Below are 16,480 nucleotides of genomic sequence, written 5' to 3' on the forward strand. Positions count from 1 at the left end.
GCGAACTGTGAGCCTTCTGGAAAATCAAGTCGCGCAAACCATCTACATTTGGCACACATAGCGAAAACCATCTAAGTTTCGCCAGATTCCGAGACATGGGCCCCACGGGTAATTTTTGAGTTATTTTCGGATTTTATTAAAAAGTGTAATATTTTCTTATGAAATTGATTCCTATAAATTTTGTTGAATGTATCGAATTAATTATGACTAGATACGAGTCGATCGGAGTCAGAAAATTTGAGAAAAAAGCATAATACTTGGTTAAATTGGAGCAAGTCGAGGTAAGTGAGTTGTCTAACCTTGTGTGGGGAAAAGTTCCCCTAGGAATGATATTGATGTGATTATTTAAATATGTTGAAAGTTTGCACGAGGTGACGAGTGTGTACACGGGCTAAATGTGAAGGATTATATTTTTAAATTGTGTAGATCATTGTTGCGCATTTATTAAAATATTCTACCTTGTTATATTCTTCATCATTCATTAAATGTTTATATTTTAAATTTACTTGACCTTTTCCTGCTAATTGTTTTACCCGTTTAATTGAAACTTTGTTTATTTTATACTATGCATTATTTGAAGGTTAATTTTCTTTAAATTTAATATTATTAATATGAAGTATTTGACATTTCTAAATTTGATATTGAAGCAACGTATTAAAGATTTTGAAATATTATTTTCCTGAATTATTTATTCCTGAATATTTTCGTAAGATTTTTGGTACTCATGGTGATGGAGCCGTGAGCTCTTTATTGTGAAAAAATATTATTGTTGGATTATTTTGGCAGGAGCCGTGAGCTCTTTATTATTGGAAAATATTGTTGTTGATTTATTTTGGAAAATTTAAATATTGGGCACGTGAGGTGCAAATTGTGATATATTGTGATATTGATATGCATGCGGTGGTATAAGGTCTCGGCATTGAAATGCATTAGGTGAGATAAGGGTGGCTTGATACACGTGGCTAGTAGGGGTGACTACTAGAAGTCATGCAGTGTGATAAGGGTGGCTAAAACGCAGGATGTTATTTCGGAAAAAAATATTTTCTTTTAATAAATTGTGAAGGCTTCCGCGGTGATATAAGAAAATGAGATATTGTGAATTTATTTATGATTGGGGACTACGAGGTGGTACCTCGGTAGTGCCCTTGTTGATATTGATTTATGGCCATAGTTGCCTTTCATTAATTATTGTAATTTTCATAAAGTTGAAAGAAATTCTGTTTTCATTCCACGAGATATTATTTGCAATTATTTGGTGTCATTAAATTTGACATATTATTTGATTCATTTCCATAGTCATTTTATCTTATTAAATTGTTTAAATATTTTTTCATGTCATTATCTATTCTCCAGTAGGATCTGACCTGACCTCGTCACTACTCTACCGAGGTTAGGCTTGGCACTTACTGGGTACCGCTGTGGTGTACTCATACTATGCTTCTGCACATCTTTTTGTGCAGATCCAGGTACATCTTACCAGTTTAGACGTCAGTGAGTTACTTGCGCACGAAGACTTCGAGGTATATCTGCCAGCGTTCGCAGACTCCGGAGTCCCCTTCTAGCATTTTATGTTGCTTCCTTATTTTTCTTTAAACCTTGATACTTAGAGACATTAAGAATAAATTTTTAGAAGCTTGTGACTTATTTCTACCGAGTTTTGGGAGTTGTAATTATTTGAATTGTAGTTTATTTATTTCAGATATTTATGATTATTCCGCATTGATAGGTTTACCTAGTCTTAGAGACTAGGTGCCATCACGACCTCCTAAGTAGGGAATTTGGGGTCGTGACATGTGACTTCTACAGAACCTTTATTTTTATTTTTGAATATCCTTTATTTACCTAAAATATAAATTATTTAGTGTTGGAAAGAAACAAGTTTGAATAAAATGGATGTAAACTTATAGACGTTTTATATAGTCGATTATATTTTTGAGATTGAGACGCATTTGATTAATAAGAACCAAGATTGACTTTGATAGGTTTTAGAATCATAAATTGAAAACCTAAGCTAGTGCAACCGTATTTTATTTTTTTAGGGAAAATACATAAGTTACTCCCTATACTTGTCCCGAAAAGTGAGTTTCTCACTCAATCTTTACAGGTGTCGTTTTTCCTCCCTGTACTTGTCCAAATCAAATTTATTTTCTCCTTCCTAAGCCCTCTCCCAGGATGTATGTCGAGTGTGGCATACACTCGCCCTCTGATGATGCCACATAATAAATTTTATTTTTTAAATGATTATTAGTCTAATAATATAATTAATTAAAATAATAATATTTTACCTAATATACCCAAATATTTATCATAACCCGTTTATTCCATTTAATTTAATTTCATCCCAGCGTAAAAATTTCACAAAGAAATCCAAAATAATATTCCCTGCAAGAACATTGCTGAGCGCTTGAACACCGGCAACTCAAAGAACCCACATACTCTTTTGTTCTTGTTGAATTATATCATCTGCAATTTTATTTGGTTCTTGTCAATCAATAAGCTAAAAAAAATATTTTTTGGGTTAATAAGATAAAGAAACATTACTCCAGCAAAATTGGAGAATGAAGAGCGATTTTGGAAGTAAGGTGTAATCTTAACGTGAATGATGATAATGTGTGTGGTATAACTTGTGATTTTAAAGAGATGAATTAAAAAATGAGGAGATATTATATTGAAAAATGAGGTGATATTAAGACTCTCAAGTTTTTGTAATGACCCGGCCGGTCGTTTTGACTATTGCAGCCCCATTTCCGCATTTACTGCTCAAATTGTAAATTACAGTTGTTATTTGGCTTGCCGGGGTAATTGGTTTGGGTCCGGTGAGGTTTTGAAATTATTTGAAGCACTTAGTTCCATGGTTTAAAATTTAAGTTAAAAAGGTGATGCGGATGTTTACTTATGTGTAACGACCCCGGAGAAATTTTGCTAAGGAAATTAAGGCTCGGATTTTTTGGGTTGAACAGTGCACCGATGTGTAAAGGAAAATTATATCGAAAAAAGGTCATTTCTGCGACCACTATGCGGTCGCAGAATCACTTTGCGGACCACATAATGGTCGCAAAGTGGATCGGGAGAGGGGCAAGGTTTTAGAAAAATCAGTGGTGCACTATGCGACCGCATACCTGTTTTGCGGTGCATTATGCGATCGCAAAATAAGTATGCGGACCGCATAATGACCGCAGACCGGGTCAGTAACGCCCAGGTTTAGAGGACAAATTATGCGGCCGGTATGCGGACCGCATACATGTTATGCGATCGCATAACTGCATCAGAGCTTCCATTCTTTCTAATTTTTGACCCGACCCAACTTCGATTTATAGCCCTTGAAACTCATTTTTGAGCCAAAATCTGATATTTTAGAGAGAAGTGAGAACATTTTAGAGAGAGAAAGTGAAAATTTAGTCATTTATCCATCAATTCTTATTCAAGATTTGAAGATTTCACAAGGATCTTGCTAGGGCTTCAAAGAGGTAAGAATTTCTTTCCTCAATCCTTCAATTTCGGGTTTGGAGTAAAAATGGATAATTTATAGTATGATTCTTGGGTGTAAGAGTATTATGTATACATACCAATAAGGTTGTGGAAAAATTGTTAAGTTCAAATGGGTAAGGATTGCGTTGAAAATGGTAGAAATCTTCATAGGCTTTAATTGAAGATTTGAGGGTCGAGTTGGTGTCGGATTTTGGTGGAATTTATATGGTTGGACTCGTGGTTGGAGTAGCGTTCATATTCTATAACTTTTGTCGGGTTCCGAGACATGGGTCCTACGAGCGATTTTTGAGTTAATTTCGGATTTTATTGGAAAAATTAGTATTTCCTTATGGAATTAAATACAATAATTTGTATTGACTGAATCGAATTAATTGTGGTTAGATACGAGACTTTCGAAGACCAATTCTCGTGGCAATGGTATAGCAGAATAAATAATTACACGGGTTGAGGTAAGTAACAAGTATAGATCTGGTCCTGAGGATATGAAACCCCGGATTTTGGTATCATGTGATTATTTTGATGATGGCGCACATGCTAGGTGACAGGTGTATGGGCGTGCACCGAGCAGATTGTGACTTGGTATGTCCCGAAAAACTGTAAAGTTGAATAATTTATTGTTAGCTATATGATCTCTATGTGTTGAAGATATTTGACTATAAATCATGTTAGAAATCATGCTTAGGCTATGTTATAGTACTGTTGAGACCCGTAGAGGTCGCGTACTTGTTGAATTATTTGCTAATTATTGTCTTGTACTCAGTCATGATTTTTCTTGCGTATTATACCTCAGTCTTTCTGGATATTTGTTGATATATTATGTTATCTTTGTTTGGGCTGATCTTTGTGATTCCTGAGAGCCCGAGAGGCTTGAGAGGTTGAGAACTGAGTAAGGCCAAGGGGCTGTCGGTGAGGTGAGGATATTATGGCACGTGAGTTGTCCGTGCAGGATATTATAGCACGTGAGTTGTCTGTGCAGCACATGAGTTGTCCGTGCAGATTATGGCGCTTGGGCTGTAGGAGCTCCTCTGGAGTCTGTACACACTCCAGTGAGCGCGGGTACCCATTGAGTGTGCATGCTGAGGGCTGAGAGCCGAGTGGTTGAGCTGTTGTGATAAGTTGAGTGACTGTTGCCTGAGAGGCTGTACTTGCTTTGCATTTATTGTTGTACTTGGTTGTTATCTGCCATTGTTGTAAAATCTCTGAAAGAATTTACATCAGGATTACTTGAAATTAAATAGTATAAAATTGATTTGACTTAAACTGTCGGATTTTGAAAGCATGTTTATTCTTTACTGGAACTACTAAAAGTGAACTATGACTGTGCAGCTCGTCATTATCTTCAGTTCCTTAGTTATTATTGTTATTTGCTGAGTTGGTTGTACTCATACTACACATTTCACTTCGTGTGCAGATCCAGGTGTTCCTGAACATGTGTTGATCATTTCGCGCAGTTGATTTTCAGAAGATTTTGAGGTAGTTGCCGTGTTCCGCAGACCTTGTCTCTCCTTCTCTATCTCCTTGTTTACTGTATTTGGTCTCAGACTATTATAGACCGTATTTTTCAGACTTGTACCCATATTAGATGCCCATGTACTCAGTGACACCAGGTTTTGAGAGTGTTGTATCGAAAATTGCTAGATGTTTTGGTATTGTATTAAACGTTACGTTTTTTTTAAAATTTAAAGGAAATAGTGGGTTATTGATGTTGTCGGCTTGTCTAGTACTGAGATAGGCGCCATCACGACAGGTTAGGATTTTGGGTCGTGACAGTTTTAGTCTTTAATAATTTTCCATCACAAAATAAATTTTTATTTTCTTATGTAAATAGGGTACTGTTTTTGTTCATAAATGAGTACTTGTTATTCCCATCTGGTAACTCAACGCAAGCAGATGGGCAAAAATGGAGGAAAGATAGCTGAAGAAGAAAAGAAGAAAGAGGAAGAGAAGAACAAAGATAAAAGAATAAGAAAAGAAAAAAGGTTAGTATTTCCTTTAATACAACTAATTAATGTAGTTAGTGTGACTGCCAACGAAAACAAGACATCTATATTATTTAATCACTTTTTGACTATTTTACTATCTGTTAGCGCCTTTTGTTATGTGAAAATAATTTCTCAGTCATGTCATCTATTAAAGAGGAAATAAATTCAGTTTGGACAAGTACATGGAGAAAAAACGACACCCGTAAAGGTTGAGCGAGAAACTCACTTTTCGGGACATGTACAGGGAGCAAGTTATGTATTTTCCCATTTATTTACATTATAATGTTTTTAATCTTATTTGACAGAATATGCAATAAACTATGAGCTTCATACTTTTTTAAAATAAAAAGTGGAAGAACATACTCTGACATGAAAAAGACGTCAGGCTTACAACTTCAGCTTAAATGCAACCCATCGGATATTTTCAGAGTCATTTCTCGTATTATATCGACTTTAGTCATTTCATTTCATCATCACTTAAGTGTTTGGAAAAGAAAAAGAAAGAGTTTGTGTGTGGCCTATATTTACTTAGCATTTGGAAATAAGGAAATATAGGTCATAAGGTGATTGATTTGGAAAGGAAAAAAAAGTGATTGGAATAGGACTCACCAACGTGTATTTGTCACATTTTATAGCCTTTCTACGGCGGAATCAGTAATTTATATCAAGGATGTTATGTCTAGAATTTGAACCTGCAATTTAATGCAATTTTTGGACGGAAAAATAAAGATTAAAGCAACTTCTAAGCTTTTTTTTTTTTTTTTTTGCTACTTTGCTAATTTTTTTGGAGATCTGTTATTTCATTTCATCATCAAGTGTTTGAACAAAAAAGGTTGTTTGTGGCCTATATAGTCACTTAGCATTTAGAAATGAGGAAATATATGTGGTAAGGTGATAGTGATAGGAATAATCATTCAAGATTGTAATGAGATGTATAGGATCCTTCCATTCTTAACTAGATGTCATGGGTTTGAGTTCTAGAAAAGGAAAAAAATCCTAATGGGGAGTACTTCTTCTTTTAATGAGATTTACTCGATGCGAATTCAGATTAATCGGAACTCTAATATAAATACCGGACATGAATGAAAAACATCAAATAGAAATAAAAAATATAATAACGTGACAGGAATATGACTCACGAAGGTGAGTTTGTCACTTCTATAGACCTTCTAACAAAGTCAAGTTTAGCCCAAACCTTATTGAAATCAAGTAGTCAATATCTCTATTTCCGATTTTAGCGGAGTTATAGAGTGAAGAGTGGTCAGTAAAACACTCTATTTTCGATATTGCCACTGCACAACTCATGCAATGGTCCATTTAATAAAGCTTTTCATTCATTACAAATTGTCCCTATTATTTGGTACAATGAAATCAAAGATTAACATATTAATCACAATTAGATTTGATATTATTACATAGAATTAATTTAGATTTTATTTTTATATGAAAGTGTTGACAATAGGCAAGATCAACAAAAATGTAGACAAGGCAGTGGTGGCTAAAGCCGAGGCGGCAGCCGACGATCCAGCGGTGGTGATGTTCATTTTCTGGCCGAGGCTACAGTGTTTGCCAATAGTGCAGATGAAGTAGTGAGGGCCAGTACCACTAATACTAATGGTTACTGGGCTTGTGCCTTGAATATGATTTGTAGTTGAACATTTTTCATAATCTTCTTTGCTCACATAAGCCACTGTGTGCATTCCAGTCCATGTGAATACTGGATATAAATTGTTGAAAAAAAGGAAAAGAAAATTAGTTTACGTTTTACATACATTAGTCTTTATGTTTGATACCTAAAATATATTCTTTGAAGATGTCCAATCTTGAGCATAGTGACAAAACATATATAGTATTTCATCCGGTTCAATGTACTTTTTTTCATATTTTTTTATTTTATGACTCACACAACTGACACTAATTGTATGAGTTGCATATTCATATCTTATATTTTTGGATCCACAAAATTTTGAAACAAAAAAGAGACCTTACACAACTGACGTTGTCGATTGTGTGAGGCACAAAATAAATTCTCTTTTTCCATATTTCAGTTCTATACAACTTTTGCTAATTGCTGACTTTAGGAATTCAAATTCATCACTATTCAAAGTTCAAACATTAGTTTCTAGTTTGTTCAACTTTTGCTACTTGGATATTTGGCCAATAGCTAGTAAGGAGTACCATACTGTTAAGTGTTAGGAAATAGGCATTCAGCCAATATATAGCCTACTAATTAAGGAGTATCATAAGTTTCTAATCATAAGTATACGTTTGGCTTTAAGCCTTAAGTATAAGGAACTATACGTACAAAAACGTCGAGGGATTTAACATATATTATGTATGCATAATTTTTTTTATTTAACTACCTACTGTAATTTTTCGATAAAGAAGTGTCAAAATTGATTACCCGGGACTCCACCGCTAGATAGCATGCAATCACCATCTAATTAAAAGGCTTCAATAGTATATCCGTATTTCTTCTTCTCAAAACTACAGTAATCGAGGAATCAAATTGAAAAACGACTATAATGCAAATCATACTTTAGTAAAATATTATATTTGATTCCAAGTATTAATCGTTTTGGCAAACCGAACTTGTTTCAAAAAAATTTACGCTTTAAAAAGACAAGTAGCCATTTATTACATTTTTTTTCAGATCTACCCTTACTCTTCCTATCCGTAGAGTATAATTAAACGATACGTCTAAGAAGAGATAAATAATGTGATCAGGAGGTCACGAGTTCAAACCGTAAAAATAGTTTATTGCGCAGGAATGCAAGGTAAAACTGCGTACAATCAGAGCCGGATCCAATGTGAGAGTTACGGGTTCAATTGAACCCATAACTTTCGACGCGGAGTAGAAATTTATGTGTAAAAATTTATTAAAATTACAAAAATAATAGATTTGAACCCATAACTTTAAATATATAATGGGTTCAATATTAAAAATCTTAAAAATTGAATCTATAGAATTTAAATCATGGATTCGCCTCTACTACAATAGACCATTGTGGTCCAACTTTTCCCTAGAACACGCGCATAAAGGGTGCTCAGTGCACTGCTGCCTTTCTTCTCATTAATAGAAATATATTATGGACAGTAGGGAGTAGGAGATATGGCAAATACATACTAAAGTTGAGTTAGAGAATTTAGTCATATGCTTACCTAAAGTATCGCCAGACTTGAAGTTTTGTTTAGCAGCCCAATTTTGGTAATCAGCTTCTCCACCAGGTGGAACTGTCCATCCAAGATTTCCTCCAACATTATAGGTTTCAGCAGCAGCATAATTTATAACTAAGGCAAAAACCACAATGCAACTGAATAATTCTAGTACTTTTTCCATGTTTAAATGTTCACTTGTGTCTATGTTCCTCAGGTCGTCCCTGCCAATTTTTTTTCTTCTGGTTTTGTAGGTAAAGAATGGACTATAATTGGGGGTTTACTTATAGTGAAGAGATAAGGTGAGGAAATATTAATGGTTGGAAAAAGAAACAAAAGGTTGTCGATAGAGTTTAGAGAAAGATCAATGCAAAAATACAAGTTTTTGGAGGATTGTGACAGTAGAAACAACGGTCTTTTACATAAATGCACGGTAAAACTGCGTACAATACACATTTGTGGTCTGCAGGGCCGGCTGGAGCCTAAGGTCACTAAGGCAATAGCCTTAAGCCCCAAAATCTATAAATAATATATATAATATTTAATAATTATGCACTACTGATAGAATTTTTAAATTATTTGGTTAAAATAGTTATAGCTAAAAATAATTCACGTCTTAAATTTTAGTTACTAGTTGTTTCGTGCCTTTAATTCGTCCCAAAATTCGATCTTCTTACAATGTTAGTTTAAAACAATTTTTCTTAATTTTTTAAGTGCATTTGTAAACATTTTTCAAGCTACTTTGATAAGTAACTATTAAAATTCGTCCTTAACATTGAATGACTCTTGAAACATAGTTACTACAGTATTATGTGTTTCAACTTATATTTAGAATTAGAAGCACTAAGAGAAACTGTATAAGTAGAAAAATAGTCTAATTGGCAAACTCAATCACGTTAAAAGTGTTAATTCAATTACCGTTAATAATTTTTATATTAGTTGCCTCGGTTGAAAAAATTTTTCAAAACTAAATCAATAAAGTTCAACATGATAACACAAGAGAGATGAAACAAATTGGTTGGACATTGGCAATAATTAAAACTGAATATAACTTCTTTAGATTTCGATAAGTTATAATAAGAGTAAAAAAAATAATTAAAAAGTTTAAGGCCTCACTTTTTATTTTTGCCTTAGGCCCCATATTATATCGAGCCGCCTCTGACGTTTTGGCCCTTCCCCAGATCTCGCGCATAACGAGAGCTCAGTGCACCAAACTTTTTTTTTTTTTTTTTTTGGAGAATTGTGAGTGGTGACGGCTGCTAAAAAAAAATGCAACATAAATGAATGGGACTGGCATGTTGCTATGGACCATTGTCAAGGATATATCTTAAGAGCCAAATGTTAAGACTTAAGAGGGAGAAAATTATTCATTCGATGTTTATACCACACTGATGAATAGAGGGCATGCATGTCTTTCATATGCACCATTTATACTAACATTATGTTATTAATTTAACGGATAATTTTAGAAACCATTCCTTAAATTTTCTTTTATAAATTTACTAACATCCCTTATGGTTTACGATATTAAGTTTCAGAAATATTCTAACTGTGTAATAACTGCTTTTTGTTCTGATACAGTCACTTGCACTCATTGTTGACCCCACGCTGTAAATTAGGGGTGTACAAATGAAATCGATAGTTTGCACAAACTCGATAATCCGAAAAAAAAAATCCGACTATAGTTTGGTTTGATTTGGTTTGGTGTTGGACACAATAACCCGACCATATTTGATTTGTTTGGTTTTAACTCAAAAAAGTCAAATCGAAACCAAACCAACCCGACATTGTATGTATAGAAGTTTTAAATATATTTAATACATAAAAATATATATGGTAGTGTAGTTTATAAATATTTTTAAAGCTTTTTCATAGTTTTATCTTTTAACGTATTATTTCAAGCTTGGGCTTATAATTTTTGGATGCTCCAATAAGTTTTATAGTCCATAAATATTAGTAACTCAAATAAATCCTAAACCAAAATCAAATCAATACTAATGCTAGTAAAAGACATTCAATTCAATTGTACTATAGATGAAAATAGTGTTGGATATCTATTTTTTAGTTTTTCCGTGGTTTAGATAAAATGTATAACTTATTTTTCTTTTAGTGGTTAGTCATGTAAATAATAGTACTTATTAGTCATAATTTTAAATTATGTTTGTTTTCATTATGGTTTATTAATAATATTTATTTTATGCATTTTTATTATCCTTATTGTTGAATATTTTAGTACAATATCATGACTCATCTCATATTTATGTTATTTTATTGAAAACACCATATATAGTTCTGTCTTACTAGGATTAAAAAAATATTTGGAGCACAAATTTTACGTTTTGTGCTATGAAAACTTTATGAAAAAAACCCAGAAAACTCCGAAAAAAATCCAGATTAAAAAACTCGACTTTTATTGGTTTGGTTTGGTATTAGATTTAATAACCCGATACAATTAATTTGATTTGGTAATTAAAAAATCCAAACCAATCCGACCTTTGTACATCCCTACTGCAAATTACTTTCATTCTCAATCCCTATAATGGATTTTCGATGTGCTAATGCATGTTATATTGTTACTAGAAGGCATGTTTTAGTTTAAAATAAAAGTTAGTTTTATGGATTGTGCGTATGGTTAACATTTATTTGTTATAGTATAAACAAACCTTTTATTTTGCTTTCCTTGATCCGTTATTATAATTTTCAAATATTTGAAAATCATTGCACCCCTAAGTTTGCTTTAGTAATCAAACTTTCGCTCCAACTTTGAACCAACATATATTCTCCCCATCATATTTTAATTGACCTTTTTAAATGCTTATTGTCACGACCCAATTCCATTTTAGGTCGTGATGGCGCCCAACACCATTGCTAGGCAAGCCAACAGTGAACAATCTAGTCATTTGCCCATTTTAATAAGTTTTCCCAAGTAAATAACTTTCCTTAATTTACTAGGTTTAGTAAGAAACATATGTAAATTAATAAACGAAAGCAGCTAAATGTATTTATGGCCATAGGAATAAAACTAAAATCACAAGTCTACTAGTGTGTGCCAAGATCTGGTGTCACAAGTGTGTAGGCTACTAGTAAAATATACAAAAGATCTCTACTCTACTGTCTGAAATAGAATAGACAGAAAATAAATCAAAAGAGAGACTCTGGTTGCTGCTGAACGGCTCGGAAGGACAGTTCACCGTGTGGTCTCGGACCAGAAGTCAAGCGTGCGCGCCAGATTGATAACCAGATGCACCTGCCTCAGATCCTGAACATCAAGTGCAGAAGTATAGCATAAGTACATAAATAACATGTACCCAGTAAGTATCTAGTCTAACCTCGAATAAGTAGCGACGAGGGGTTGAGTTCGACACTTACTATGGGCCAAAAATATAATAGTATGAAGTTCTAATTAAACATGATATATAAAATGATAATAAAACTCAAAGCAGGAAAATAGTAAACAATACTTCCATTTCAAGTAAGAACCAAGTCATTTCTCTCGTCTAATCCTTTCACCTTTCAAGTCCATGGAACGATATTAAATATAAAGGGATTCCAATATCTTTACGTACGAATTATGCCGAGGACGTAGGGTCCGATCCAAATATACATATAAATATATTGTGCACTGTCGAGGGTCGAACGACCCGAACCATAGATACGTCAATTAACCTGCCGAGGCGAGCGGCCCGCTCCCATGAGAGTAGTAGAAATTTACCCCATTCGCGGAGTATACTTGTGAAGCGGTTGGATATAGATTTTCTCAAGTTATCATAATATTTCTCAATTCTTTTTCAAAATAAGAAATTCAACTAGGAACCTTTAAAATATTAAAATCCTCAACCTCCGCTTAAATCCAAATAATTAGTAAGCATAAACAAGCAACGGTATCAATAAAAATATGGTTTAAGCCTAAATCTACCCGGACATAAGCATCAATAGTAGCTACGCACGGACTCTCGTCACTTCGTACGTACGTAGCCCCCACAAATAAAAGTACATAATGATTAAGTTTACCTATGGGGTTAATTCCCTCTTACAAGGTTAGAAAAGAGACTTACCTCGTTTCAAGGCCTACTTTCCGGTCCAAGAATGTGCTCACACCCTCAATTCGGTGCCGAATCAACCCAAAACTAATCTAATAGTATATAAACTAATCAATACATGCTCAAAAGTTCGTATTCTAACTATTAAAGCGATTACCCAACCCCAACTGAGGAATTTCCAAAATTCACCCCCGGGCCCACGTGCCCGGATTCCGAAAATTTTTTAAAAAAATTATTACCCATAACCTCATGAACTCAAACATATGATTTTTACTAAATTTCATTACAAATTCCGTGGTTAAATCTCATTTTTGTCAAAAACCTAGGTTTTCACCTAAACCCATAATTTTTACTAATTTACATGTTATAATCTACCCATTAACTATGTATTAAACTTACATTGTGTGGAAATTACTTATCTCAAAGTTCTAGGTGAAATCCCCTCTCTAAGATGTGATGACCCAAAAGGTCATCTTATATTTTAGAACTCGAATCTGCACTCTTAAGCCTTAAAAATCTTATTTTTACCCTCTTCGATTTGCGTGCGCAGTCCAGGCAGGTTTTCGAAAAACTTTTATGTTGAAAACTAATAAAAATAAGAATTTTTGCCTTAAAAGTTAATTTTAGTTGACTTCGGTCAACCTTCTTGGTAAACAGGCCCAGATCTATGTTTTGACGGTCCCGATAGGTCCGTATCGAATTATGGTACCTGGGTGTATGTCCGAAATCAAATTCAGAGGTCCCTAGCTCAAGTTATGAATTTTTAATGAAAATTAAAAGTCTGAAAATTAATTATTTTTAAGAATTGATTGATATTTGGCATTGTTAGTATCGGGTCCGTATTTTAGTTCCGGAGCCCGGTACAGTTTTGTTATGATATTTAAGACCTGTTTGTGAAATTTGGTGAGAAACAGAGTTGATTTGACGTGATTCGGACGTCCAGTTAAGAAAATAGAAATTTTAAAGTGTTCTTGAGAATTTTATTTAATTTGGTGCTAAATTCGTAGTTCTAGGTGTTATTTTGGCGATTTGATCGTGCGAGCAAGTTCGTATGATGTGTTTTAGACTTGTGTGCATGTTTGGTTCTGAGCCCCGAGGGCTCGGGTGAGTTTCGGATAGGCCACGGGATGTTTTGGACTTTGGAAATCTGGTTTTTCTTGTAGAGTCTGTGTTCTGGCATGTCCTTCTTCGCGTTCGCGAAGGTACTCTCGCGAACGCGAAGAGTAAACTGGGCAGATGAGGATTTCTTCTTCGCGAACGCGAAGGCTTGGTCGCGAACACGAAGCGATGGGGGCGTTACCCTTCGCGAACGCGTAGTGTTAGGCACTGGGGAGGGGCAGGCAGCTTTTTTTCTTCATCGCGAACGCGAACAATGACTCGCGAACGCGAAGACAAGGGAAGGGTAGCCTATGCGAACGCGAGCACTATCTCGCGAACGCGAAGGCTTGGCAGCCCATACACTTTACGAACACGACAGTGCTCTCGCGAACGCGATGAACACTGTCGCCCATCACTTAACAGAACCCAAAAACGGGATTTTAGCAAAAAACTCATTTTTCTCAAAAACCAAATGGAGAGAGGAGAATTTTCAAGAGTCATTTCTTTCCCAAATTATTGGTAAGTGATTCTAAACTATTTTCTTTTAATTACCCATTATATTTCTTAAATTTTTAACCAAAAATCTAGAGTTTTCATGGTAGAATTAGGGGTTAGGGTAGACACTAGGGATTTCGGGAATTTGGGGATTTAGACCTCAATTTGAGGTCGGATTCCAAAACTAATTACATATTCGGGCTCGGGGGTGAATGTGTAAAAGGATTTTGGTCCGAACCTCGGGTTTTCACCAAGCAGGCCCGGGGTCGATTTTTTCGACTTTTTGGAGGGAAATTTGGAAAATTTAATTTATGCAATATAATTGATTCCTTTAGTAATATTTGATATTATTGAGTCATTTTGAATAGATATGAGTGGTTTGGAGGTTAATTCCAAAGAAAAAGATGTAATTGAGAATTAAGTGGCCTTCAGAGCGAGGTAAGTGTTGTGTCTAACCCTGACTTGAGGGAATTAGGAACCTTAGATTACTTGCTAAGTGAAATCCATGTGAGCGGAGTATATGTGAGGTGACGAGTACTTATGCACCGCCAATTTACCTGTTTTCCATGTTTTTCTATTTTCCTTATATTGTCTCTTTCCTATGCCAAATTTGCTACGTGTTATACTAGTGTTGTTCAATTTATCGTTCTTATCATGTTTATGGATTTTCTGGTGATAATTGAGTTTTTATTTCAAAGTTGAGATTGATATTATGAAACCAAATGTTGAAGTAAGGTTTGTACTTGTTAATCTATCTCCCTGTTATTATTTATGTATTGCATTATGGTAAGGGAGAGTGTTAATGCACGAAGGGTGATTCCGTGCCATATTGTGAGTGTTAATGTACGAAGGGTGATGTCGTGCCATATTGTGAGTGTTAATGCACGAAGGGTGATGTCATGCCATATTGTGAGTGTTAATGCACGAAGGGTGATGCCGTGCCATGATATGAGAGTTAATGCACGAAGGGTGATGTCGTGTCATTTCTATAAATTTTGTGGTAAAATTGAGAGTAAAAGCACGAAGGGTGATGCCGTGCATTTTTTCTTACTGTATTTACTATTCATGTTGATTCATGGTATATTGACTGCTTCGATGATAATTCTGTTGTAGTTCTTTATCTTGTATTCCCCTCAGTATGTTCCCCTCCCGATATTTTCTGTTTAGTTCTTCATCTCTGTTATTTGTATATACACTGTTAAATTGTACAGGTTGATTTGTAGGTGCCTTGCCTTAGCCTCATCACTACTTCGTCGAGGTTAGGCTCGACACTTACCAATACATAGGGTCGGTTGTACTGATACCGCACTCTGCACTTTCTGTGCAGATTTTGATACCGGCTCGGGTTGATCGAGATTTTTGCTATTGGTCCGCTGTCCGGAGACTCAAGGTAGATCTGTCGGCATTCACAGACCTTGAAGTCCCCATCTATCTTTTCTGTTCTACTGTTTCTTTCATTCAGATAGTTGTATTTCTTTCAGACTATTTCTTGTAGTAAATTCTAGAATGCTCGTGAATTGTGACTTCAGATCCGGGGGTAGTAATTAATACAGTTTTATAATATTCAGTACTTATTATATTTCATCTTAGTTAATTATTATTATTTACTGAATGAAAATAAGGAATTGGTTTAACAATTTTCTAACATTGGCTTGCCTAGCAAGTGAAATGTTAGGCGCCATCACAGCCCCATCGGTGGGAAATTTCGGGTTATAAGAGCTCCAAGAATCGCGCAACAATGAAAGAAAATGAGCCAAAATATTCTAAGTCCCGTTTTTAAAAGGTGATTATGCCTAGGGGTCCTTATACGTGATCGCGGCCAAGCTCTCGCGATCGCGATGGCTAAACTAAAGAGCCCAGGAAAAGGCTCTATGCGAACGCGGGAGGACCTATGCGAACACGATGTACTGGGCTGCCTACTCCTCGCGAATGTGGGGCCCAACACACGAACGCGTAAGGCAACTGGGTTGCCTAGGCCCAGGCTTCTATGCAAACGCGGCCTGCTCAATGCGAACGCGAAGGCCAAAGGGCCCAGGCCTCCGCGAATGTGTCCCTGCGTATGTGAACGTGATGGGCAAAAACCTCTAGTCCCCAAATCCTTCACCGCGAACGCGAGGATCTATCCGCGTTCACGAAGAAGGAAGCCAAAACAAAAAATCTGGTGTTTTCAACTTAACTCCGGCCGGTCCGAAATACACCCGAGCCCCCCTCCTCCCGGGA

At 35.3% G+C, this 16,480-nt stretch overlaps 1 protein-coding gene across 1 annotated transcript; it reads right to left on the reverse strand.

Moving 5' to 3' along the window:
• Positions 1-6,748: 6,748 nt before the first annotated feature.
• Positions 6,749-8,975, reverse strand: LOC107759169 (umecyanin). The gene is made up of 2 exons (XM_016577041.2): positions 8,634-8,975; positions 6,749-7,188 (listed from the first exon to the last, which is right to left on the reverse strand). Exons 1-2 carry the CDS (start codon positions 8,809-8,811, stop codon positions 6,911-6,913), a joined length of 456 nt encoding a protein of 151 aa, XP_016432527.1. The 5' UTR covers positions 8,812-8,975; the 3' UTR covers positions 6,749-6,910.
• Positions 8,976-16,480: the final 7,505 nt, after the last annotated feature.

The sequence above is a fragment of the Nicotiana tabacum genome, chromosome 9 (assembly GCF_000715075.1).
Source record: "Nicotiana tabacum cultivar K326 chromosome 9, ASM71507v2, whole genome shotgun sequence".
NCBI lineage: Eukaryota > Viridiplantae > Streptophyta > Magnoliopsida > Solanales > Solanaceae > Nicotiana > Nicotiana tabacum.

Bases quoted from the DNA above. Each gene is read 5' to 3' on its own strand.
- LOC107759169 (XM_016577041.2), bottom strand. From the start codon at position 8,811: ATGGAAAAAGTACTAGAATTATTCAGTTGCATTGTGGTTTTTGCCTTA. The intron at 7,189-8,633 runs GTAAGCATATGA...ATTTATATCCAG, and splicing joins CAAGTCTGGCGATACTTTAG to TATTCACATGGACTGGAATG.